The sequence below is a fragment of the Elephas maximus genome, chromosome 18 (assembly GCF_024166365.1).
Source record: "Elephas maximus indicus isolate mEleMax1 chromosome 18, mEleMax1 primary haplotype, whole genome shotgun sequence".
In the NCBI taxonomy this organism is placed as follows: domain Eukaryota; kingdom Metazoa; phylum Chordata; class Mammalia; order Proboscidea; family Elephantidae; genus Elephas; species Elephas maximus.
This window is the reverse complement of record NC_064836.1, coordinates 45,876,470-45,903,111: the sequence shown is the minus strand read 5'-3', so window position 1 is coordinate 45,903,111 and position 26,642 is coordinate 45,876,470. Positions and strand designations below refer to the sequence as shown.

Here is a 26,642-nt window from a genome sequence, read left to right as displayed (position 1 = left end):
ACACTCATCAGAGTAATGATAGTAATAGCTAGCACATGGTAAGGACTTACAGTACCAAGCACTGATCTAAGTACTTTACGTGGGCTAACTCATCCTCATAATAACCCTGTGAGATAGGCATTATTTCCATGCCCTCTTTAAAGATGAAGAAACAGAGAGGTTAAAGTAACTCCTTCAAGATCACACAACTAGTATGTGGAGGAGTTTGGGATAGAAACCAAGACAGCCTGATCCCAAAGTTACACTCTTAATCACTTTCTTTTACCGGAAGCTCTGCGTCACCTTATTTCCCCATCAAGAAAATGATGAAATAGTACTGTTTAAAGCATTAATGTAGGGTTATAGGAAGCCACTGAGGTACTTTGAGAAGAAGCAAAAGTGTTAGGCCTCAGTTTTGGTGATTATGACATTAGATGAAAACTCATTTTTTTCTTTATTCTGATATATGTCGTGACTCAGTCACGCCACTTCTGTTTTCAGAAAGTTCCATTCCCATTTTATATCTCTGAGTGTGAGATTACAGCCAATCACCTTGTGAGGGCAGAGTTTGGAAAATCACTTTTTTTTTTTAAACGTGCGAAACTATTGCTCAAATCAATCTTTGCCTACATTCCCTTAAAGGTAAGTTATGTGAACTGAGTATCTTTTTTTTTTCCCTTTTGTTTCAGTTACAGTTTCAGCTGTGGGGAAACCATTGTGTCTGAACCTTAAATTTTACCGCCCATACATTTGTAAGATGTTAATAATGAGTTGATACTCTTACAACTATACTGATAAGGAGTCTGCTTTTGGTAGTCACAATGTCAAATATTGATTTTACCACCTTTAATTTGAGAACCTTTTTTTACCCTCATAAGTAAATTTTGTGAATTCTTATATTCAGTGTATTATTATTATATGAGATGTTATTTGCAAAGCACATAGCAAATGCTCAGTGAATGCCAGCCATTGTTATTATAAATTATTTTAACAGTAGCATATTTTGGATGAGTCCTTTACTAATCTTATAGTGGTTGTGGTTGTGACAGATAACATACTTTAAAGCAGTGGTGCTTTTCAAACTTTGCTCTTATTTTTCTCTCCTAACTGGTTACTAGATTGAAATTGGAAAAGGTGGAGAATTTTGTTCTTCCAGTTGCTCAGGCCCAAGATCTTGGAATTATCCTTGACCCTTCTTGTATCACATCTCACCTTTAACATGATAGCAAATAGTACTGCACTCTTTGCTTCTGCCCTTTCTCTCCTGTTGTCTGTTCTCAACACACAGCCAGAGCGTCCTTGTATAATGTGACTCATACCATGTCAGTCTTGTACAAAACCATTCACTGACTTCCTGTTACACTCTGCATGTATGCTAAAGTTCTTAGAGCCCGCAGAACTTTACATGTTCTGGCTTTATGTTACGAAGATAACTTCATTATTAATATCTGGATTTTCTATGTTGTTTCAGTTAGCAGTCTTCGAACTGTGTTTTACTGATTGTCAACTGTACAGGGAATATGAATACATAACTGGGCAGGTTCCGTCTCATTATTTTTGCTCTTTCAGAAACTCTTGGTTATTCCAACATCAGCTTTCTCCCATATGAACTTTAGAATCGTTTTGTCCAGATGTGCTTTGCTTGAGAACTGTGTAAGATTTATAGATTTAATTTGGGTAGAATTGTCTTCTTGAACAATATTGAGTATTCCTGTATATGAGCTCTGTGTGTCTCTATTTACTATCAAGTGTCGGTACATTTTTTCTGTTTTCTTCATATGAGTTCTAGACATTTTGCTTATTACTTTTGCCACTATGTATGTATTCAACGCCCATGATAAAGGGAGTTTCTTTTATTGTCCTTGTTTGTAGAAGTACTGTTTTAAATATTAATTTTGTGCTCTTTTATATGGTTAGTTCCAGAAAACATTTTTTTACTTTTTTCATTTGCTTAAAAGTACAAGTTTGTTGTTACTGATTTTTGTTAAGCAAATATGAAAACAATGGAACACTAATGAATTAGTTATAGAATTAATTCTTATATTTGATAAGTAGTTTTAATTCATAGAACGGATTAATATTTAATATTTGGTATACTTTGTGTACCAAATAAATATGAATTGACACTATAAAATTAGAATCTGAAAGTTATTTTTGCCGTTAAGTAATATTTTGGAGAAAATCATAGAAGTCGTGAGAACTTATAGAGTTATTCCAAAATATTTGATGTTCCTGTCTTGATATTTGAAGGATAGTAATGGCAACTTGGAACTAGCAGTGGCTTTTCTTACTGCAAAGAATGCTAAGACCCCTCAGCAGGAGGAGACAACTTACTATCAAACAGCACTTCCTGGCAATGATCGATACATTAGTGTGGGAAGCCAAGCAGATGCAAGTAAGTTTTCTTCTTTTTCTCAATATTTTCATAAAATGTGATGAAAACCTCTCCTTAGGAATGTGTTAATTTTGTGTAATAAGCACAGGTGGAGGACAAAATCTTGGTCGATCTTGTTTTTATTTTGGGGGGGGGGTAGTTGAAAGGAGCATATTTTTTTTATCAGCTACCTTGTATTTTTTCCCAGATTAGAAGTAAAAGATTGTATTTAAGTGATACAGTCTTTCATAGAGCATGCCACATAGTATTCATTGATTTGAAACATGGAATAGTTAAAGGTCTCATTTATAAAATGAAACAAATTCCTAGAATTTCAGTGGGCACAGTCATTTGTTTTACAGGTTTTAAGTAGATGTGGAGGCCTTAAATTATTTTTGAAGGGAAAGTGTTGTTTCTAATTACTGACAGTTTACCATTTAAGAAGATTTTCCCTCTCTCTCCTCCCCCACACGCAAAAATAAGTAAATAAATAAAGACTTTGGAAAAAGGTTTACCATATAACAAGTTCCCCTTACCCCAATAAAATAAATTTGGGAAAAGTATATGAAAAATTTTACATGGACTCTGCTTTTTCTCCATAATATGTATACCTTGTGCTTATATGGCACTCAGAGTTTTTCAGAATATGTTGTTACCTCAATATCTCGTGGTTTAATAACTGTACTGTATAAAAATGCACCAGCTACCAGTATCAGTTGCCATTGAGTCAGTTCTGACTCATGGTGACCCTGTGTGTCAGAGTAGAACTCTGCTCAATATAAAAATGCTGTGTTTATTTTTATATACTGTGGATTTGGGAAGTTTGATAACTAAAGGGTATTTGAAGAGAACTTCAGATTTTTAAATAGACCTTCTCAAAGCTAGGCAGCCAGGAAGAAAGAGTCCATCCACATAAATATTTTCAGCTGTTGATTGGCGTTAAATACCGCTTACCCAGACCCAGTACCGCTTAGTGTTTATCTATTGATAAACTATTTTAATTTCCAATTTTTAGGGTGATCATAATAATTTTGGTCCATAAATGACCTTGCATCATCCAAAGCTGGAATACACCTTTCTCACATACATAGTAGGTGATAAGAGACATTTAATGTATTTAAGGCAGACCCAGTTGGTTATCTCCAAGTTCAAGGCAGACTGACTTGGTGCCTCTATTTACGTCTCTAGCTTCATTTTACCCTATTTTTCCTGTCCCACTTCATACTGTGATGAAGCAAAAAGACTTGATGTTTTTATACACCCAATGCTGTTCCATTTTTCTTTGTCTTTCCAATTGCTGTCCTTTCTGTCTGGGATTTCCGCCCCCTAATTTCTTTTGGTGTTAAAGTTCAGTCAGGAGCTACTTGCACTAGAATATTTTCCCTGAGTGTGTAGGTTGGACCAAGTACTTCTGCAGCACCCAGAACAAATTTCTATCTCAGTGTATCGTGCTTTGTAATTATTTACTTATGCCTGTCTTCCTTAACAAACTGGATGCTTAACAGGACAAGGGACCATCAACATTCCTACAACTTGTACATAAACAGTGCTTGGCACATTGTAGGTGCTCAAAAAGTGTTTGCTGAATTGTTTTTGATAATATGTGTAGAAAAGCTGCTTCAAAACCAATGGAAAGAAATTAAGAAGCTTTTTGTAAAAAGTTGGAAAAAAAGAGAAGTAGTATAAAGAATAAAGAAATTAGTATTTGATAACGTTTTTCAAGGTTCTGAGATGTGGGGGGAAAAGAAACTGGGTAGGCAGAAAAAGGAAAAAATGATTTAACAGAATGCTACTGGTTAAAGTGAAGGAAACAGGAAATTGACTAAACTTGTTCAGTGTTCTGGTTCAAAGAATAAAAGATTTTAGAAAGATAGTTGTGAACTTTTATTGTAGATGGTTCACTTTGTGATATGTGTGTGTGCGTGTATGGGAGAATGAGGATTTTAAGGCTCATAAAGAAAAGAAGATATCATATTTGTTGTGCAAAAGTGAGTAAATATTGCCAAGCCAAATAAGTGATAATACCTGTTCATGACTTTCCATAAAGGAATAGTGACAGTGTTATAGGGGACAAGAAGAGAAATTTGAATAGGTGCCCTTAGGGAGAAGGCAACCTGGTTTCAGAAGGCTTGTGTTTGCTGATAATTAAGAAAAAGAAAATTGTGTATGTGTGTTTATATGTGTGTATCTCTTGAAAAATATCCACTAAGTATTTTTATTTTCTACTTAAAAGAAAAATAGGGAAGTGGAGTTTCTGATTTCATTTCAACTGATTGTTGTATTGAGCAAATTCCTTGCTGTTTTGGTTTCTTTGTGTATGAAATGTGCCATCCTTCTAACCAGGATGTACTGTCTTATGTAATTGGGAAAGTGTATCCATAAAGTTGATTTGAGATTGTTGAGAAACAAGCTAGAAGTTTAATGTGATTGTATCAATAAGACAGTATCAGTTTGGAAGAAAATAGCTTATGAGGTAATAATCATATTTTTCCATTTAACATACTTGTATCATGTTTTATAAAGTTCTAGGAAGTAGCGTTGCCCTTGGGAAGTAGCCTTGATTCAGGATTTGCCTTTAATAGTGTCATAATATAGTGTTACATGGTTTAAAACCACAAAAGTAAGAAGTCATGCATTCAGCAAGTATTTTGAAAATACACTTTCTTTAAATTACTATTAAATTATTGTTGGCAAGAAATAAAGTCTTTTGAATTCCTGATAGGAGTGACAAAATTTACCTGTGGGGAAAAAAGAGAATAAGTAAAAATGAATATGTATTACAATGCAGGTTTCTTGAAACTCTGTAATTTCTGAAGGAAATAGAGTAATAAAATGATCAGAGTGTAAAGAAGTTCTCAAGGAATTGTACGTACACAAACCCTTTTTAAGCATTTTCTTAATTTTATGTGAAATGAATTGTTACCTGCAAGTTGATCATATTTACCTTAATTCTTTTAAATATGGCAGGGATTTTTATTTTTGGTCAAAATTTTTTTCTTCTTTTTTTAAGTATAGAATTTCTTAGAACCAGGGCTAAAGTTTAAACAAAGCTTTCAGTATGCTAACTTTACGTATGTCACACGTTTGGTTGCAATGCTGATGGAAGATCTATATTTTGAAATATAAGTCTTCATTAAATGCTAACTACATTTTTGTTGTTGTTGTTGAAATCTTCTGGTACATAACTGTTAGCTGTTTATAACTGAGAATTTCTTTTAGAATGAATAAAATGCATGTTTTTTGGTGAGTAGAAAAATTTAGTTTTTAACCATTATCCCCTGGAAGTCATGTTTGAGGCTTGTGGAGAAATTTCCGTTTATGTGTACCCTGACATATGACAGGATAAAGCAAATTATGTAATTTGATTTGAAGAATACTTACATTTGTGAGATTTCATATAATATTTATTTAAGAAGTAATTATATTTGTAATAGTAGAACAGTGATACGCTTTAGTGCATTTTACATTTCACATTTGGAGAAAATGAGGAAATGTTTTAAGGAAAGCTTGTAGTTTACAGAGTAGGGAATTCAGAAGTACCGAACCTGGTGTCTTTATTTTACTTTGGGAAATATTCCATACTATAATTTAATAATCTATAGAATTCTGGGAAAAGCTCAAATCATTTGTAATATAACTAGCAAAAATTCGAGGTACCTTTTTTTCATTTCTTAGGTCTCCTGTCCAGATGGGATATCATGAATTGTCAAATGAGTGCCTCCCAATCCCAGTTTAAATTGGGAATAAAGTTGTTTTGGGGATTTGCAGTCGAAATACAGATGGTAATGGGACTAGGGCACAATGCAGGGTGTTGTTACCTATCGTAGGTGTACTTAATCATCAGAGTAGAGAGTCTGTGAAGTTTTTGTGTCACGACAAACTCTGTCATAGACATGACTCTACAAGGCTTTGCCCGATTTGAGCTCTAATAGGAACATTCTTTGATGACCATTAAATTCTTCTGAACTTTCTTAAAACAGGAACAAAACAGTATATGCCTACCAGAACAAGATGTGCTACAGTTGAGCAATCAAAGTGTGGATCAAAAGATAAGAGGGATTTGGGTAGGTAATTTTAACACAGAAAGTAATGCCAAGTATTGACTTAAGTTTTAGAGAAATTGGTATAACAGATTGGACTGAGTGTTAACTGATAGACTGTTCACAAATTTATAATCAGTATACTTTTTTTTTGCCCCCCAGAAACCTGAAATATTTGGGAATGATTGGATAGAAAGTGAGAAAAATGTTGAGGCTCTGTCCTAGAACTCTGGCCATGGCTTTGTAGCTCACCCAGACTGATAGTGGTTTATACCACAAGTGATTAAACGCACTCCAGTCAGCTTAGGGTTTTAGTAACTGAACACTGATTTTTCACTTTCCCCAGGTTTGGTAAAAAAGATAGAAAAAATAAATAAATAAAAGTTAAATCTTTTTCTGAAAACATTTCTATTGCATGACACTATTTTGATGATTTAAAAAAATCAAGGTTAAACTTAAAAATGCAGTGGTAAAACGGGGCAAAAGTTGTTACTTTTAATTGATTAAACTTATATTCTGTTAAGACGTGAACTCTAGAATGACTTGTATAAATTTATAAATTACTTTTAGGGCAGAAAAATACCCATTGGCCTTTGAACTTTTTACTTACTAATATGGAATATTCTAATTTTTCTGTTCCATAATCCAAGTTGAAAAACAGTAAAATTAATGACAAAAACATAAGGCTTCCTCACTATGGCCCTACTTTAGTGCCATTCTAATTTTTGTAGCTATTATTGAAAACAGAACTAGACCATTGAGAGCTGAGCTGTTTCATAGCGTAGTCATTAGTAACATGGATCTACTTAAATATTAAAAGTATCAGTTCCTTGAGTGTACTCGCAGAGTGTTTTAAATGCTCAGTAGTAATCACAGGTGACTAGTACTTTCTGCATGGAAAGTGCAGGTATCGTACATTTACATCATCACAGAAAGTTCCATTGGACAACACTTTTAGAGTTCTGCAGTGAGAAATTGGACAAGCAAAGATCTTAGTGATGACTGAGGGCAGGGAAAAGGGGAGAGTAGAGTGAGAAACACAATTTACATTGCTTATATCTTTTTGCTTTTAAGTGTTCCTTTAACATGACACTTTTTACCCTGTCCTTTCACTTATTAAACAAAAATTTTAAATAGGATAGAACATATGTTCTCAGGTCTCAAAATTACTGCAGCTATGAAGATGAGTCAGTTATCTGTCTTCCATGGTCTAGATCTTGACCTTTTCATTTAACAGATATTTATTGATTGCCTAATATGTATCAGATACTTTTTTAGGACACCAAACAACCAAACAAGTAATCCCAGCTTACACAGAGGAAGGACAGACAGTAGACAATAAACAATGCTAGATAGTGGTGAGTTCACAAAGAACAATAGAGCAGGTTAAAGAGACAGCCTATGAGGATGCCGTTGTTGGCTGGATATGAGATATGCTTTTTTAGATAGAGAGCGGTCAGGAAATGACTCATGGATGAGGTCACATTTGCACTGAGACCTGAGTGGAGTGGGGAAGTGAAACTTGCGGATATTTGAGGGCAATGCATCCTAGCCTTGGGCTGTAGTGTTGTTTGGTGAAGAGAGGAATGGTAGTAACAAGGGCATGACTGAGGCTGAAGCAGAGTGAGCGAGAGCCAGAGTGGTAGTATTCTTATTTCGGATCTCCTGAATAGCTTCATGTTCGTACCTGCTTGTTTCTCTTCCTTCTCATGGCCCAGTTTTTTACAGCTCTTCTTAATTTTCCAAAACAACCATTCAGTTTACAGTCCAATCAGTTCCTGTATGTGGACTTTTTCCTTCAGTTGTTACTGCCCTGGTACATATTCTCAGTACTTCATTCCAAAGTCTTGTTCAGCACTTAACTCCTAACTTCCAAAATGGAATTCTGCTCATGCTGCTCCCCTGCCTAGATATCTCTGCTGGCGGTAAATATAAACTTGGCTTATTAAAAGAAAAAAGGTATTTCTCTTAGGCTTAGCATTATGTAGATAAGGAGAAAAACAGAACACTTTTGTTTCCCTTCCAAAATAAAAGATCTTTTGCATATGGAATTTGTATTTTAACTAGATTATGGGCTAAATGGTGGAAACCCTGGTGGCTTAGTGGTTGTGCTACAGCTGCTAACCAAAGGGTCGGCAGTTCGAATCCACCAGGCGCTCCTTGGAAACTCTATGGGCAGTTATGCTCTGTTGTATAGGGTCACTATGAGTCGGAATGGACTCGATGGCACTGGGTTTGGTTTTTTTTGTTTATGGGCTAAATAGGCTTTTGTGAACTCATTTAATATACATGTTCATGGGGAAAGGAATTATAAATTATAAACAATACATACATTTGAAGCCTGATTTATTGATAAGTTGATGGTTATATACATTTTGGAGTTAGCAGAGAGTGTTTGGTAGTTGGCATTTTACTCAAATGGTATTTTTTTGGAAAGGGAGAAATTTACTAGTGTGAGTTTCATGTTTTGATGTATATTCTGACCTAACAAGAAAAATGTTTTAATTTGTTCATTCTTGAAAATATTGGCAATTACTGCTTATATACTTTTGTCACATGATTTTCTATGAGTGACATCCAAACAACCAGAATGCTCCTTAGAGGCAAGGATGGCGAGACTACGTCTTACATACTTTGGACATGTTATCAGGAGGGATCAGTCCCTGGAGAAGGACATGATGCTTGGTAAAGTACAGGGTCAGTGAAAAAGAGGAGGACCCTCAATGAGATGGATTGAAACACAGTGGCTGCAACAGTGGGCCCAAGCATAACAACGATTGTGACATGGCACAGGACTGTGCAGTGTTTCATTCTGTAGTACGTAGGGTCCCTATGAGTTGGAAGCGACTCTATGGCACCTAACAACAACAACAACAACAACAACAACACTTATTCTCTGTTCATTTTTGAGTGTAAGCATGTGGAAAATCATAGGGGGCTAGTTTTCATTCTAAAATTGGTAGTTCATGTCACGTTTTGTGGAAATGGTTATTCTGCTCATTCCAGAGAAAGAAAAAAGGCAGGTTTACCTGTTCTATGTGAAACATTTTTCTTCTTAATATCTGGTCTTAAAAGGATTTGTATTTGGTATGTAGGTAGATTATAAAAATGATTTTTTCAGGATTGCTGTATTGTTATAAAATATCCTATGGAAAGATGGAGCTTTATGGAGTAACTCGAACATCATGGAGAAAATTGTTATTACAGTGAAACTATAAACAATGAATAAACCATTTCCATTGCTTAAAGGATAGAGTCCCAGCTTTTCAATTAAGTACTGGCCTCAGCCAGCCTTTCTACCGTTAAGCCCTATTATTCCTCCATACCAGCGGTTGCAGACTCAGATGTCTTCAGCAGAGCGTCCCAGCTGGTTTACAGATGTGTCTGTATAGTGACCCCTCAACTTCTGGAGCTGCTAGATGGGACTGGGGGTAACTTGAGTCATTGAGTCTGGTTATTCTAGCCACTAGCAGTTTTATCCTTTTACCCCAGTGTAAGGTACCATTTTTTTTTTATGTTTTCCATGATAAAAGGGTAAGGCCAAGTGTAAGATATTAGGAAGTGTTGGGGATGGGTGCAGAAATGGAGAGTGAATACTCTGTCTACAGGGCGCTACTTGTGCTGCGCTCTGGCTTGGGTACCGTGGTTATTGCTGTGCAGGAATCATGTGACCAGGTCTTCTTTTTTCCCCCCCCAAAAGAAGGAAGAAATCTTTGCTATGTTCACATAAAATCTCCTGATCTTTATATCTTGTGAATTATTTTGTAATTTTTTTAATCATATTGTAAAAATCAAAGAAAACAATTTTCAGTTATTGTTTGTTAAACATTCAGATCTGAGAATGTGGCATAGTGATTGTTTCCTTTTTGATTTCAGGATCCCTTGATACTCTTAAAAATTGAGGACCTCAAAGAGCTTTTGTTTCAGTTATTTTTGTTGATATTTACTATATTTGAAATTGGAGCCCTGGTGGTGCAGTGGTTAAAGAACTTGGCTGCTAACCAAAAGGTCAGCAGTTTGAATCCACCACCTACTCCTTGGAAACCCTGTGGGGCAGTTCTACTCTGTCCTATAGGGTTGCTGTAAGCTAGAATCGACTTGATGGCAATGGGTTGGAGAAAAATTTGGAATATATCTAATTCATATTAAAATAACAATCCTTTGTATGTTAGTGTAAATAATGTACTTTTTTATGGAAAAAAAAAAAACTATATTTTCCCAAACAAAATAAATTAGTGAGAAACCTACATTGTTTTACATTGTTGCAAATCTCTAATGTCCACTATAATAGAAGATAACTGGAACCTCATACCTGATTCTGCATTCATTCTTGGTTTTGGTTGATGTAGGTGAAGAAAATCTGGCTCCACACAGATGTATAGTTAATGGATCCCTGTTATCATCATCCCCTTGGCCATCGAGTTAATGGATAGCCTTTTTAAATTCTGTACCAAAACTCTTCGACTGGTAATTTCTTAAATATTAGTTACAGTGTGGAAACTGAAATCGTATCAGTGGCCTTCCCAAACTCTTGTTACATTAAAATTCATTAGTCTGTCTTGCCCTCTGAATGGATCTTTTACCCATGCATGATTTTATAACTGTGCATTGATAATTTGGAAAACATTTTCTTTTCGTTGTTGGAACAGTATTTAAAAAAAAGAAAATTGTTTATACTACCATTCATCTCACCAGTAAAGCTTTTAAGTACTGAGAAGATACCAAGCTCACAGTGGTTGAAAGAAGTTTTCCAAAATTCTGATTTTTTTTTTTTATAATTTTTATTGTGTTTTAAGTGAAGGTTTACAAATCAAGTCAGTCTCTCACATAAAAACTTATATACACCTTGCTACATACTCCCAATTACTCTCCTCCTAATGAGACAGCCCGCTCTCTCCCTCCACTCTCTCTTATTGTGTCCATTTCAGCAGCTCCTGACCCCCTCTACCCTCTTGTTTACCTTCCAGGCAGGAGATGCCAACATAGTCTCAAGTGTCTACCTGATCCAAGAAGCTCACTCCTCCCCAGCATCCCTCTCCAACCCATTGTCCAGTCCAATCCATGTCTGAAGAGTTGGCTTCGGGAATGGTTCCCGTCCTGGGCCCAAAGAAGGTCTGGGGGCCATCACCACCGGCATCCTTCTAGTTTCAGTCAGACCATTAAGTCTGGTCTTTTTATGAGAATTTGGGGTCTGCATCCCACTGCTCTCCTGCTCCCTCAGGAGTTCTCTGTTGTGTTCCCTGTCAGGGCAGTCATCAGTTGTGGCCAGGCACGATCTAGTTCTTCTGGTCTCAGGATGATGTAGTCTCTGGTTCACGTGGCCCTTTCTGTCCCTTGGACTCATAATTACCTTGTGTCCTTGTTGTTCTTCATTCTCCTTTGATCCAGGTGGGTTGAGACCAATTGATGCATCTTAGATGGCTGCTTGCTAGTGCTTAAGACCTAGATGCCACTCTTCAAAGTGGGATGCAGAATGTTTTCTTAATAGATTTTATTGTGCCAGTTGACTTAGATGTCCTTTGAAACTATGGTCCCCAAATCCCTGCTCCTGCTACACTGGCCTTCGAAGCATTCAATTTATTGAGGAAAGTTCTTTGCTTTTGGTTTAGTCCAGTTGTGCTGACCTCCCCTGTATTGTGTGTTGTCTTTCCCTTCACCTAAAGTAGTTCTTATCTACCATCTAATTAGTGAATACCCTCTCCCACCCTCCCTGCCTCCTTCCTCTCATAACCACAAAAGAATGTTTTCTTCTCAGTTTAAACTATTTTTCAAGTCCTTATAGTAGTGGTCTTATACAATATTTGTCCTTTTGCAACTGACTAATTTCACTCAGCATAATGTCTTCCAGGTTCCTCCATGTTATGAAATGTTTCACAGATTCCTCACTGTTCTTATTGATGCGTAGTAGTCCGTTGTGTAAATATGCCATAATTTGTTTATCCATTCATCCGTTGATGGGCACCTTGGTTGCTTCCATCTTTTTGCTATTGTAAATAGTGCTGCAGTAAACATGGGTGTGCATATATCTGTTCCTGTAAAGGCTTTTATTTCTCTAGGATATATTCTGAGGAGTGGGATGCTGGATCGTATGGTAGTTCCACTTCTAGCTTTTTAAGGAAGCGCCAAATCGATTTCCAAAGTGGTTGTACCATTTGACATTTCCACCAGCAGTGTATAAGTGTTCCAATCTCTCTACACCCTCTCCAACATTTATTATTCTGTTGTTTTTTTGGATTAATGCCTGCCTTATTGGAGTGAGATGAAATCTCATTGTAGTTTTGATCTGCATTTCTCTAATGGCTAATGATAGTGAACATTTCCTCATGTATCTGTTATCTACCTGAATGTCTTTAGTGAAGTGTCTATTCATATCTTTTGCCCATTTTTTAATAGGGTTATTTGTCTTTTTGTACTTGAGTTTTTGGAGTATCATGTAGATTTTAGAGATTAGACGCTGATCGGAATTGTCATAGCTAAAAACTTTTTCCTAGTCTGTAGGTAGTCTTTTTGTTCTTTTGGTGAAGTCTTTGGATGAGCATAACAAAAACTAACAGTGCCATCGAGTCGATTCTGACTCATAGCGACCCTATGAAATGAAATGCCCCATAGAGTTTGATTTTTAGGAGCTCCCAGTTATCTAGTTTTTCTTCTGCATTCTTAATAATGTTTTGTATACTGTTTATGTCATGTATTACGGCTCCTAACCTTGTCCCCATTTTTTTCTTCCATAATCTTTATTTTTTTAGATTTTTATATTTAGGTCTTTGATCCACTTTGAGCTCATTTTTGTGCATGGAATGAGGTATAGGTCTTGTTTTGTTTTGTTGCAGATCGATATCCAATTATGTCAGCACCATTGGTTAAAAAGACTGTCTTTTCTCCATTTAACTGTTTTGGGACCTTTGTCAAATATCAGCTGCTCATACGTGGATGGATTTATGTCTGGGTTTTCAATTCTGCTCCATTGGTCTATGTATCTGTTGTCGTACCAGTATCAGGCTGTTTTGACTACTGTGGTGGTATAATAGGTTCTAAAATCAGGTAAAGTAAGACCTCCCACTTTGTTCTTCTTTTTCAGTAATGTCTTATTTATCCAGGGCCTCTTTCCCTTCCATATGAAGTTGGTGATTTGTTTCTCCATCTCATTAAAGAATGTTGGGATTTGGATTGGAACTGCATTAAATGTATAGATCGCTTTTGGTAGAATAGACATTTTTATAATGTTAAGTCTGTCTATCCATGAGCAAGGTATGTTTTTCCACTTATATAAGTCTCTTGGTTTCTTGCAGAAGTGTACTGTAGTTTTCTTTGTATGCGTCTTTTACATCTCTTTATTCCTAAGTATTTTATCTTCTTGGGGGCTACTGTAAATGGCATTGATTTGGTGATTTCTTCTTCAATGTTCTTTTTGTTGGTGTAGAGGAATCCAACTGATTTTTGTATGTTTATCTTGTATCCCAATACTCTGCTGAACTCTTTTATTAGTTTCAGTGGCTTTCTGGAGGCTTCCTTGGGGTTTTCTGTGTATAAGATCATGTTATCTGCAAATAGAGATACTTCTACTTCTTCCTTGCCAATCTGGATGCCCTTTATTTCTTTATCTAGCCTAATTGCTCTGGCTGGGACTTCCAACACAATGTTGAATAAAAGTGGTAATAAAGGGCATCCTCTTCAGTTTCCCGATCTCAATGGGAATGCTTTCAGGCTCTCTCTATTTAGGGTGATGTTGGCTGTTGGCTTTGTATAAATGCCCTTTATTATGTTGAAGAATTTTGTTTCTATTCCTGTTTTGCCGAGAGTTTTTTTTTTTTTTTTTTATCATGAATGGGTGTTGGACTTTGTCAAATGCCTTTTCTGCATCAATTGATAAAATCATGTGATTCTTGTCTATTATTTATGTGGTGGATTACATTGTTTCTCTAAGGTTGAAGCATCCCTGCATACCTGGTGTGAATCCCACTTGGTCATGGTGAATTATTTTTTTGATATGTTGTTGAATTGGCCAGAATTTTGTTGAGGATTTTTGCATCTGCATTCATGAGGGATATAGGTGTATAATTTTCTTGTGGTGTCTTTACCTGGTTTTGGTATCAGGGATATGGTGGCTTGATAGAATGAATTTGGTAGTATTCCATTCTTTTCTGTGCTCTGAAATACCTTTTGTAGTAGTGGTGTTAACTCTTCTCTGAAAGTTTGGTAGAACTCTGCAGTGAAGCCATCAGGACCAGGGCTTTTTTGGAGGGGAGTTTTTGATTACCTTTTCAGTCTCTTCTTTTGTTATGGATCTATTTAGTTGTTCCACCTTTGTTTGTGTTAGTTTAGGTAGGTAGTGTGTTTCTAGGAATTCATCCATTTCTTCTAGGTTTTCAAATTTGTTTGAGTATAGTTTTTCATAGTAATCTGATATAATTCTTTTAATTTCAGTTGGGTCTGTTGTAATATTGCCCATCTCATTTCTTAATTTGGGTTATTTGCTTCCTATCCTGTTTTTCTTATGTCCGCTTGGCCAGTGGTTTATCAATTTTGTTGACTTTTTCAAAAAGCCAGTTTTTGGTCTTGGTAATTTTTTCAGTTGTTTTTCTATTTCCTGTTTCATTTAGTTCAGCTCTAATTTTTATTATTTGTTTTCTTCAGGTGCCTGTGGGTTCCTTTTGTTGCTCTCTTTCTATTTGTTCAAGTTGTAGGGATAATTCTTTGATTTTGGCCCCTTCTTCTTCTTGGATGTGTGCACTTATTGATATAAATTGGCCTCTGAGCACTGCTTTTGCTGTGTCCCAAAGGTTGTGATAGGAAGTGTTTTCATTCTCATTGGATTCTCTGAATTTCTTTATTCCATCCTTAATGTCTTCTATAATCCAGTCTTTTTTGAGCAGGGTATTGTTCAGTTTCCAAGTGTTCGATTTCTTTTCCCGTTATTGATTTCCACTTTTATGGCCTTAAGGTCAGAGAAGATGCTTTGTAATATTTCAGTGTTTTGGATTCTGCTAAGGCTTGCTCTATGACCTAATATGTGGTCTATTCTAGAGAATGTTCCATGTGCACTAGAGAAGAAAGTATACTTGGTTGCTGTTGGGTGGAGCGTTCTGTATAGGTCTATGAGGTCAAGTTGGTTGATGGTGGCATTTAGATCTTCCGTGTCTTTATTGACCTTCTTTCTGGATGTCCTGTCCTTCAGTGAAAGTGGTGTGTGGAAGTCTTCTACTATTATTCTGGAGCTGTCTATCTCACTTTTCAATGCTGATAGAGTTTGTTTTATGTATCTTGCAGCCCTGTCATTGTGTGCATAAATATTTAATATGGTTATATCTTCTTGGTGTATTGTCCCTTTAATCATTATATAGAGTCCTTCCTTATCCTTTCTGATGGATTTAACTTTAAAGTCTATTTTGTGAGAAATTAATATTGCCACTCCTGCTCTTTTTTGAATGTTGTTTGCTTGATATATTTTTTCCATGCTTTGAGTTTTAGTTTGTTTGTGTTTCTAAGTCTAAAGTGTGTCTCTTGTAGGCAGCATATGGACGGATCTTGTTTTTTAATCCATTCTACCACTCTCTTTCTCTTTATTGGTGCATTTAGTCCAGTTACATTCAGGGTAATTATGGATAGGTATGAATTTAGTGCTATCATTTTGATGTCTTTTTTTGTGTGTTGTTGACAGTTTCTTTTTCCCACTTAATTTTATGTGCTGAGTAGATTATCTTTATATATTGTCCTTCCCTCATATTTGTTGTTGTTGATTTTGTTTCTGCTGAGTCTCTATTTTTTTCTTGTATTTTATTTTCATGAGTAGGATAGTTTGTCTCCTTTGTAGTCACCTTGTTATTTACCCTTGTTTTTCTAAATTTAAACCTAACTTTTATGTCTTTGTATTGCCGTATCTCCCTCTCCATATGGAAGGTGCATGATTACATTTCTCAGTCCCTCTTTATTATTCTAATGTTGTCTTCTTTTATATAACATCGCTGTTACCCTGTTCTCAGCTTTTTTTTAAAAAAAAAAAAAATAATAATCTTGCTTTGTTTTTTTGGACTTCCCTGTCTGGGTTGACTTCTGGTTGCTCTGCCCAGTGTTCTAGTCTTGGGTTGATACCTGGTATTATTGATTTTCTAACCAAAGAACTCCCTTAACTATTTCTTGTAGTTTTGATTTGGTTTTTATAAATTCCCTGAACTTGTGTTTATCTGGAAATGTCTTAATTTCACCTTCATATTTAAGAGACAGTTTTGATGGATATATGATTCTTGGCAGGCAATTTTTTTCCTTCAATTTTTTAAATATGTCATCCCATTGCCTTCTTGCCTGTATGGTTTCTGCTGAGTAGTCTGAGCTTATTCTTATTGGGTCTCCTTTGTAGGTGACTTTTTGTTTATCCCTTGCTGCTCTTAAAATTCTCTCTTTATCTTTGGTTTTGGCAAACTTGATTATAATTATGTCTTGGTGACTTTCTTTTAAGATCTGCCTTATGTGGAGTTTGATGATCATCTTGGATAGATATCTTCTCACCTTTCACGATATCAGGGAAGTTTTCTGCCAACAAATCTTCAACAATTCTCTCTGTATTTTCTGGTATCCCTCCCTGTTCTGGTACTCCAATCACTCGTAAGTTATTTCTCTTGATAGAGTCCCACATGATTCTTAAGATTTCTTCATTTTTTAAAATTGCTTTATCTGATTTTTCTTCAAATATATTAGTGCCAAGTGATATATCTTCTAGTTCAGAAATTCTAGCTTTTACTTGCTCAATTCTGCCCTTCTGACTTTCTGTTGAGTTGTCTACTTTTGTAATTTTATTGTTAATCTTCCAAATTTCTGATTGCTGCCTGTCTGTGGATTTTTCCAGTTTATTAAACTTTTAATTATGTTCCTGAATAATTGTTCTAATTTCTTCATTTGCTTTATCTGTGTGTTCCTTGGCTTGTTCTGCGTATTGCCTCATTTCCTTCCTGATGTCTTGAAGGGTTCTGTATATTAAACTTTTTTATTCTGCATCTGGTAATTCCAGGAATGGACTTTCATTTAGAAGATCCCTGGATTCTTTGTTTTGAGAGCCTGTTGAGGTGATCTTGGTCTGTTTCTTTATGTGACTTGATATTGACTGTTGTCTCCGAGCCAGGTATAAGTTATTGTGTTAGCTTATGCGTGCTTACTGTGTCGTAGCTTCTTGTTTTGTTTTGTTTTGGTATCCCCATATGGGTTGCTTGAGTGAGTTATCTTGATTATTTTCGCCTCTGGAGCTCTGACGTCCTGTCCCCAGCTGGCTAGAGCTGTTATCAGGTATATCTGTCTAGGAGTCCATTCAGTTTTCTTGTATGAATTCAGCTCAGGTTTCCAGGTAGCTGATTATCAAGTGTGTTGTACAGGCTCTGTCCTACAGGCTTAGAGGGGCAGAGGTGATTGGCGTATATACCGGTATCTTTTTGCAGCAGGGGGTTACGCTCTGAACAAGGTAGGCGGCTGAGAACTGACCACCGAGTGTCTCTGAGGAAAGTATGTCCCTGTTCTCTAGAGCGTCCAGGTGGTTGGGTTCTGCAGACAGACCATGGGCACCCAGAGTTTTTGGTTGTAAGGATTGGGAGGTGCCACTTATCTTTGGGCCCCTGTTACAGGTGGCTGGGTGACCTGAGTGGAGCTACCAGTCCTTAGGTCCCTGATGTGGGCAGGTGAGGACCTTGTTTAATAGGCAAAGCAATGTCAAATGTCAAACACCCACCTCTCCACCGCACAACTGAAATGGTTGGAGCCTGCCAACAAGGGCCTATTCTCCCAAAAAAGCCCACACAGGTCCATGCAGAATGGAAAGATGCTCAGAGTCCACGAGTGGTTTATGCCTCAACAGGAGCTGCTTCTGTTCTGAACTCCCCTGGTTAGTGCAACTAGCAAAGTATCTTTTCCCCCAAATGCAATTTCTTTCCTTCCCCAAGGCCAGAAGAATGGCTCTAGGTGCTCAATAGGGCCTATCTCAGGCCCAGGGATTCAGCCGCTGAAGCTGGTTGGAGCGGGGGGAGCGTTAAAATATACGGAAGTACTTAGCTTTTGCCGTGAGTGCTGTTCTCCTCAGGTTCTGGAGGTGTGAGTAGGCTGTGTGGCTGGCTGCTTTTCCCTGACGAAACTGCAGCCCAACGCTAGTACCAGCCTGCTGCCGCTCCGGGAATGGTGCCTGAGTGCTCTTTGCGATTCAGGTCCGGTAACTCCTCTCCGCTTCTGAGCCATCTCTTCCTTCCCCTGCCCCTCAGTTCATTTTCTAAGGTTGCCTTTGAAGCTCCGGGCTCCCAGCTTGCCACAAATATACTCATTTCACTTGTTTTTTTCTGGTCTTTGTTGTAAAGAGGGCTCACCAGAAGTGTCTGTCTATTCCACTATCTTGGCTTTGCCCCCCAAAATTCTTGCTTCGAAGCTTGAAATTCATCATTGGCAATAAATACTCTCATTTGTTTTTCTTAAAATGACAGCCTTACTTTTTTCATTTATGAGGAAACACCTGCCAGATACTCATCTGAATAACCATAGTTTGTCAGCTATACTTGCAAATAAAAATTATGTTACATAAAAAAACAGTTTGTTTGCATCTCAAACATTATGCTAGTGTTTTTTCTTTAGACAACTACATACTTTGGGTATACAGCAATAGTACTTCAGGTATATTCCCTATTTCATCACACAGAATATAGAATTAAAAAAAAAAAAGAACGTGTAAATCAAGATTTGAAATTTAATAAAATTAAATTTTGCTTTTTCATTGAGGACATTCTTAAATGAAATTGACTTTTATTTTTTAAAATAGCGTGCATGATTTTGACTAATACAATGAATGTTCATTTACTTTGGTGCCACTGCCTTGATTTGCGGAAACCCTGGTGGCATAATAGTTAAGAGCTATGGCTGCTAACCAAAAGGTCGGCAGTTCGAATCTACCAGGCGTACCTTGGAAACTCTATGGAGCAGTTCTACTCTGTCCTGTAGAGTCACTATGAGTGAGAAGCGACTCGACTGCAGCGGGGTTTTTCAGGCCTTGGTTTGTGCTAACGTGCAACAGTTTTACACCATCAGTGCAAGTGTGACCATAGAGGAAAGGGGAAATAACATCTTAGTATTATTATGAGAATATTTTTTCCTTCCTGGACCCTCCCCTCAAAGGGCTATGGAGGGTTACCAAAATCCATGGACCACACTTGGAAAAGGCTAGAATAGAGAGAAGAACACTGCATTTAAACTGTCCAAAAACCCAAACACCAAACCCATTGCCCTCGAATTGAATTGTGATTCAAAGTGACCCTAAAAGATGGAGTAGAGCTACCCCATAGGGTTTCCAAGGTTATAAATCTTCATGGAAGCAGACTATTGCATCTTTCTCCTGTGAAGAGGCTGGGTTTGAACCATCGACCTTTCTGTTAGTAGCCAAGCACTTAACCACTGCACAACCAAAGTGCTGTATTTTAAATGGTAGATGACTTAAATTTGCTGTCTGGCCACCGTTCTCAAGTCTTACGATGTGCTTTATGTCGCAGAATCTCCGTCATCTCATCTATAAAAGAGGGTTAAAAACATTTTTGTTTTTGTGTGCTTCAGTTACAGTTAGTAAATTGGAAAAAGTTGTAAGTGCAAGTTGTTGCTCTTTCTAAATGAGTTCCTACTCTAGCCAGTTTGGTTTACTTATCAGTCATAAAACAGTAAACATCCTAGATGTTTTCAAAAGAAGGTATTTAGTACAAAGAATTAGAATCTTAAATCAATGGAAGGAATGGAGGAGGAGTTTCTAGCTCAGCCTTCCAAAATGACTCCCAGATTATTGCAAGACTGACCAGCCAGGGAAGCTGCACCCTCTGCCACAATCATGAAGACAGTGAATCAGGAGGCTGCCTCTGGGACTGCTGAGTCCAAGAACATGGTTCGGTAGCTGCAGTCCAGGGAACAGGAAGCCAGGATTAGGTAACTGCTGTTGAACTGTGCCTGCGCGTTGGAATGCAGAGGTCCCTTGCCACTTCTTTCTACCGTAACAATCTCTTGACATCCCTGAATCTGGAAATTGGATACTGGAATGCTTCTGTGGAGCAACCCATGTCTGTTCAATCATGCGGGAGAAAACAGCCATAAGCAGCAGCATAATGGCTTCCACCTCTCTCCTGCCTTCCAGATCTCATATGAGCGCATCCAGGTGGTGGAACTGAAATTTTATCCAGAACCTTAACTGCAAATGAACCTGAGAAGTAAATTTTTAAAAAATCTTCCTACCCATTTTCTGTAGTTGAAGAGAGCACTCTAGGAGGATGAGAGTATGGAGTCTGAGGGTTAATTGATCAAAAACCTGTTTTTCTGCTTCTCTGTGATTTTCAAATTATTTCATCTCCTTCCATCCTCTTACAAAGTTCTAGCTATCATTTAATGATTAGCGTAGTTCTCAGTTTTATGAGGCCATTCCATACTACTTCTCTTGTCCAAGGTTTTTCTAATAAGTTATTTGAGCTGAATGGGGTCACTACACCCAGGTGACACCCATTCTTAGCGCTGGTCTGGGTGGACTTCTGGAACTCTTTGGTTGTTGTTTGTAGGCATGCTCTGTCATTTCAGTTACCTTGCTATAACTCTGTTCCACATTTTACTTGATTGAATTTTTTTTTGGATTCTACTTATTATGTTATACTGTTTTTATTATACTGTCTAAGGACTTTAAAAACACGTACATACACCTTCCACAGCCAACTGTTATTTCTGGTATTTTTAATATTTTTCTAGCTACTGTTTGGAAAATCACTGTAGTTTTTATTGACATAGATTTTTGGAACTAACAATATGCATAATTTTTTTCCTCATTAAATTTTAGAATATTTGTTTCTAGTAGCTGTGTGTAACCCTACAGCCAGATATTAAAATATAGCTACCTTCTCTCCCATTTGCTACCTTTTTGTTTGTTTCCCTCTTGTAAAATTCTAGGATTAAAAAGAGAAAAAGAAAGAAATCAGTTTTTTAACATACCTAAAATAATTTAAAATACAAGTAAAATTAAGAGGAAAGCCCCGCCACTATAATTCTACCCACTCTAAAATAAGAGAATAGCAGGAACAGTTCTTGCTCTTTCCCACTTGAATTTTAACTCGCTATCCCTCTCCCACTTAACAATGTATTACAGTCCCTATCAGTGTTTAAATGATGACGGGAGATTGTAACATTGGCCTTTATATGGGTTAAGGAAGTTTACCAATATATACTGGGAATTGGATTAAAAAGTAGTAATATTTACCAATATATACTGGGAATTAGATTACTGAAGGTGGTAATAGCTGTAGCCTTTGTTCTTTGGAAAAAGGAGAGTGAATACTTGTAGCATCAAGGCTATTTTCTTAGTGGGAGGAGGCACAGTTAGTTTGTGTGTGTGTGTGTGTGTGTGTGTGTATGTTTTCATCCTAAATAAAAATCTCATTTTAAATTAAAAGGACTGCACGCTTATATTAAACAATTCAGATGCCACAGCTTGTTTAAAATAAAAAAAATAATAATAAACTGAAACCCATTATCATGAAGTTGATTCCAACTCCTGTCGACCCCATGCATTCCAGAGTAGAACTGTTCTATAAGATTTTCTTGGCTGTATCTTTATGGAAGTAGATCGCCAGGCCTTTCTTCTGAGGAATTGCTTGGTGGGTTCAAACTGCCAACCTTTAGGTTAGTAGTTGAGGGCAAACCATTCACACCAAAGGACTGCCTTGAAAAAATAGAAAGTGAAAGATCCTTATATTTCCTCATCCCATAACAGCCTTCCATCATTTCATACGTTAAACCATGTAACAGTTTGGCACATTTGTCTCGACTTAAAAAAAAAAAAAAATGCATATATAAATGTATACCTATGGTCAATTAGTTTCTGAAACATAATTTTGAGGCATCACTTATTAGGATTTGATAAAAAACATCTAGGTAGTACTATGGGCAAACTATAATGTTAATATCTTGAAAGGATAGTTGTTAAGCTGATAGGAGTTTTAATTGTATATTTGGGTTAATTTTAATTTCAGAAAACATAGATGTAAATGTTTAATTATGTTGATTTTAATTTTTATTGGTAAGGGAAATGTTTTCAGCAGTCTGTTATTAGCTTTTAATCAGAGACCTCAGTGAATCCTGAGATTGCTTTGCAATGAAAAATATTTTTGCTATTATTGCTTTAGATGTATTTTATAGAAAAGAAAGTTAAGTTAGGAAGTAATAACCAAGTTGAAATGTGTTTATTTGTATTCTCTTTGGGTAGGCTCTTATAAAAGAAATCTGGAATAAAGTTGGTGTTGATTTGGTTTGATAGGGTGTATTGGTTATAAAATCTCCATGATAAGAATTACTTTTCATTTTGTTTGACTTTGAATTTTGAGAAGATAGTTTTGCTTTTCAGATGTGATTGATCTCACTGGAGATGATAAAGATGATCTTCAGAGGGCAATTGCCTTGAGTTTGGCGGAATCAAACAGGGCGTTCAGGGAGACTGGAATAACTGATGAGGAGCAAGCCATTAGCAGGTAAAAAAATAATTTGTGTAAAGCAGCTATAAGTACCATTTATAACAATTTATAATTGGCTTTAACTTTCACAGGTAATAAGATATATTTTATGAAATTAAACTATTAATCATACTTCTGTTTGGGACGGGTATTGCTTTATGTTTTATTTTCTGATTCTTATGTGATTTGAAGCTTAGATTTCTAGGATTTGGGGGTAGCATTATGAGAGATTAAATTTAGGTGTATATTTTAGTATTTTTTAAATTTCCTTCCCCTTTTGGATGCACTGTCTGATTCAACTTCCAAACATTAGTAGCAGGGGTTAGCAGACTTTTTCTGTAAAGGGTCATTAGTAAAATATTTTAGGCTTTGTAAACCATATGGTTTCTGTTGCAGCTACTCAGTTCTCCTGTTGTAGTACAAAAACAGCCATAGCCAATGCATAAATGAGTGAGCATGGCTGTTTTCCAGTAAAAATGTGTAAAAACAGACCTGCCAGAGGGATTTGGCCTATGGCTGTAGTTTGCTGAGCCCTGATTTATAGTATGTTGATAGGTTTTCTTTTTCTTCCTTTTGGTCTTTTTTTTTTTTTTAAATAGCCAGGGTTCTAAGATGTGTGATAGAATACGTTTTTTTGATATAATAACAAACTTCAATTTGAAACAATTTGATCTATCCAGGGATCAAATAGATAAATTTGGCTTCATCGTTAATCAATGTTGATTAAAAACAAACAAAAAAACTCTTTAAATTACAGCTATAATCTTCTACATAGCTATTTCGAGGCAGTGGCAGCTCCATTTTACTGAAGAAGAAATTTGGCTTGTAAGAGGTTAAATGTTTTTTCAAAGATAGACAAGTACCATGACTCAAATTCTTTTCACTGTAATACAATTGATTGCTAGCAAGATGTACTAGCTTTCTCAGATAGATTTTCCTTGGAATAATATCAGTAGTATATTTCTTCTTAAATAACCTGAGATTACTGCATGGTAGGGTATATCTCAAATGCTATGTCTAGCAAAGGTGCATTATTTTCTTTTTAGTGTCTTTAATGTTGCTTTAGAAATTTCTTTGTAAGGCATTATATTAAGATGGGAAGACAATTAAAATGCATTGTTCCCCTCTTTAATTGTGGCTGATGTCATTTAATACCAGGGACTTTAAGTGAAAAGTGAAAATGGAATGGCTTTTTGGGGGCATCTTTTATTAGGCTTGTTTTCTGAAGGATCTGGAGAAGTTTGTCTGGAAAAGCATGTGTCTTTAAAATGGACATAATTATCTCAGTTATTAAACTTGACACTGCTTAAAGTTTGAAGATAAATATTTAATATATGAGTTGAATTTTGTATTTAAGGGGAATGATTATTATATGAAAAAGAGGTGATAAAATAGAATGAGTAATTGTAGAATTTTTATTTTAAAAATTATATGTACGTTTTGTTTATATGTATTTTTATTAGTGTATAAATAGTAAAAAGACTGGAAACATATGCCAAATTAATATTAGTATTTCAACTTATTTTGTGTTTTCTCATTTTTCTGAAAACATATAAACTAGTTAATAAAAAGTAAAAATAACTTTAAAGTTCAGTAATTAAAACTATTCCTAAGCTTATATTAAGTTAAATGTATATGTTCTATATTGTTTTGGATACCTATTTTTCCCCAACTTGGAAAAAAAAATCTAGGTAATGTTTTCTTTTTTATTCTTGGTCTTTTTATATTTTAATGTACTCTTAAAAGAGTAAATAGTTATATAAATATTTTTATTGTAGCTGACATAGTGAAGGTTTGACAGTGTAATATACTATAAAATTTTACATAAAATCAGAATCCATAGAAGTAAACATTTTGCAAAATGTTCTTTTTTCTTGGTATGTGTAGATTTCAAAATTTGCAGTTAAAAAGGGAATGTTAAATGCAAAATGTGCAATTAATAAGCACATATGTAAATCAAATTGTAGTAGCAAAGGAGGGAATGTGAGAATTCTAGCTAAAACTTTGGCAGAAATCTCTTTGTCCCCATTGGCTTTATTAAGGTTTAGGACTAAATTCAAAAGGGAAAATGATGTATTTTCAAGGAAGAATTCATATGTCATGTTTAAAAGTATACTGAAGTAGGTCACTAGGCCTTTTTTCTGCGATGCCTCTGGGTGCATTCGAACCACCAACCTTTCAGTTAGTAGCTGAGCGGAAACTGCGCCATCAAGAGACCTGAACACAGGTTAGTAGAAAATTAGAAACAACTAAAAAGATCATTAGTATACTGGAATTTGTATTAGAAGAAATTATCTAACCTGTAACACAGTCAGCTTAAAAGATGGAAAGTATGGAGGAAAGTTGAAAGACAGAGAACGTGGAGTGAGTAGATCTAATATACATTAACTGGTGTTCTAGAAGGAGGGGAGAGAGAGTGGTCCAGAGGCAAAATTTAAGGAGATAATCACGGAAAATTTATCAGAAATGAGAAGATGATCCCTAATTTCATGAAGCCCAACAAATTCTAATCAGGAAAATTAAGAGAAACCCATACCTAGATTCATTTATAGTATTACTCTAGAACACTTAAGAATAAGAGAATCTTATAAGTATTCAGAGAAGAAAAGGTATATTCCCCTTTAAAAATAGTGACAGTTAAGCGACAGATAACATTTCAACAGCAACAATGGACACCTGAAAAATAATAAAGTCATTTTCAATCAATAGAAGGAAAATAACTGACCAAATTGTATTCTTAGTGAAATAGTTTGGGAAAGTCTAACCAGAGCAGTTTCTTCATGATGAAAGCTCCAGGGACAGTAGTGAGAGACTAAGGTGTTCCATCCTTAGCTGTGGGGTAGTTGTTCTGTCACCACTGCTACAAAATCATTGTATCCTATTCCAGGAGCTATAATTTACTTTTTTGTCAATCATCCCTTACCCATACCTTGACCTCTCATGCAAAAAAGATCAGATAAAAGAGGAAAAAGGGCATTTTTATAGAATTTACAGAGACCCATTGTGCCTTCCACTTTGGCTCACATGGACCTTCTTAGGGGAATTGGGTAAGCAGTGCATTCAACCAAGTGGTTATTATCTTTATGACCTACTACCAATCAGTCCATCAGGAGAATTCAGACGTCTGAACTGCAGTTAAGTTTGGCGGAGAGACATTCAGAGAGCTTACCAACTAAGCTAGCCTGGGGTTGCCATTAGGGGAAAGGAAGAAGCATTGTGTCCAGGAATGGTCAGACTAGAATTCTGAATTTTTGAAATAGGACTGTATGACCCCTAGCCTTTTCATGTTGAACATTACCCAGGCAGCAGGGGGAATCACCTAAGAAAGTGTGTGGAGCCAGGAATAGGTGGTAGAGGTAAAAATGTTTTTGAGTTTTATTTGTGAGGAAGACATTCCAATGGCCAAAAATATTGCCTACCTTTTGGTGGTAGGAGTGTGAAAGGCTCATCAAGTACTTTGATTGTCGGCTATTGCTGTGTGGCTTTTACAATAAAAGGCGCATCATAGTTAGGTTACAAATGGGCTAGGAAAGTAAAAAATATGCAGATTAGTTTCAAGGCCTGTAAGGGTGTGGCTGGAGTTGGCTGATCAGACTGGAACAGCAACAAACACTAACTGGAAAAAGTATCAGCAGCAGTGAAGCACAGCTGATGGCCCCTAGAGGGGGTCAAAGGTCTGATGTCATCAGCCTACCAGGAGTGGGCAGGGATCACACTCCAGGCAGTGTGGCCGCCCTCAGCACAACAGAAACAGGTCAGTTTTGT

General features: G+C 36.3%; 1 protein-coding gene across 8 annotated transcripts in view; it reads left to right on the top strand.

The window, feature by feature from the left end:
• Positions 1-26,642, top strand: part of USP25 (ubiquitin specific peptidase 25) — a 167,790-nt gene that overhangs the window by 45,313 nt on the left and 95,835 nt on the right. For 3 of the 8 annotated variants that reach the window (XM_049858418.1, XM_049858416.1, XM_049858414.1), the window contains exons 3-6: positions 481-621; positions 2,230-2,374; positions 6,334-6,417; positions 22,772-22,895. In XM_049858418.1, coding sequence (XP_049714375.1) covers positions 481-621; positions 2,230-2,374; positions 6,334-6,417; positions 22,772-22,895 — 494 coding nt within the window. The remainder of the gene's footprint in view (positions 1-480; positions 622-2,229; positions 2,375-6,333; positions 6,418-22,771; positions 22,896-26,642) is intronic. The other 5 variants (XM_049858421.1, XM_049858420.1, XM_049858419.1 and 2 more) reach the window with 3 other exon arrangements.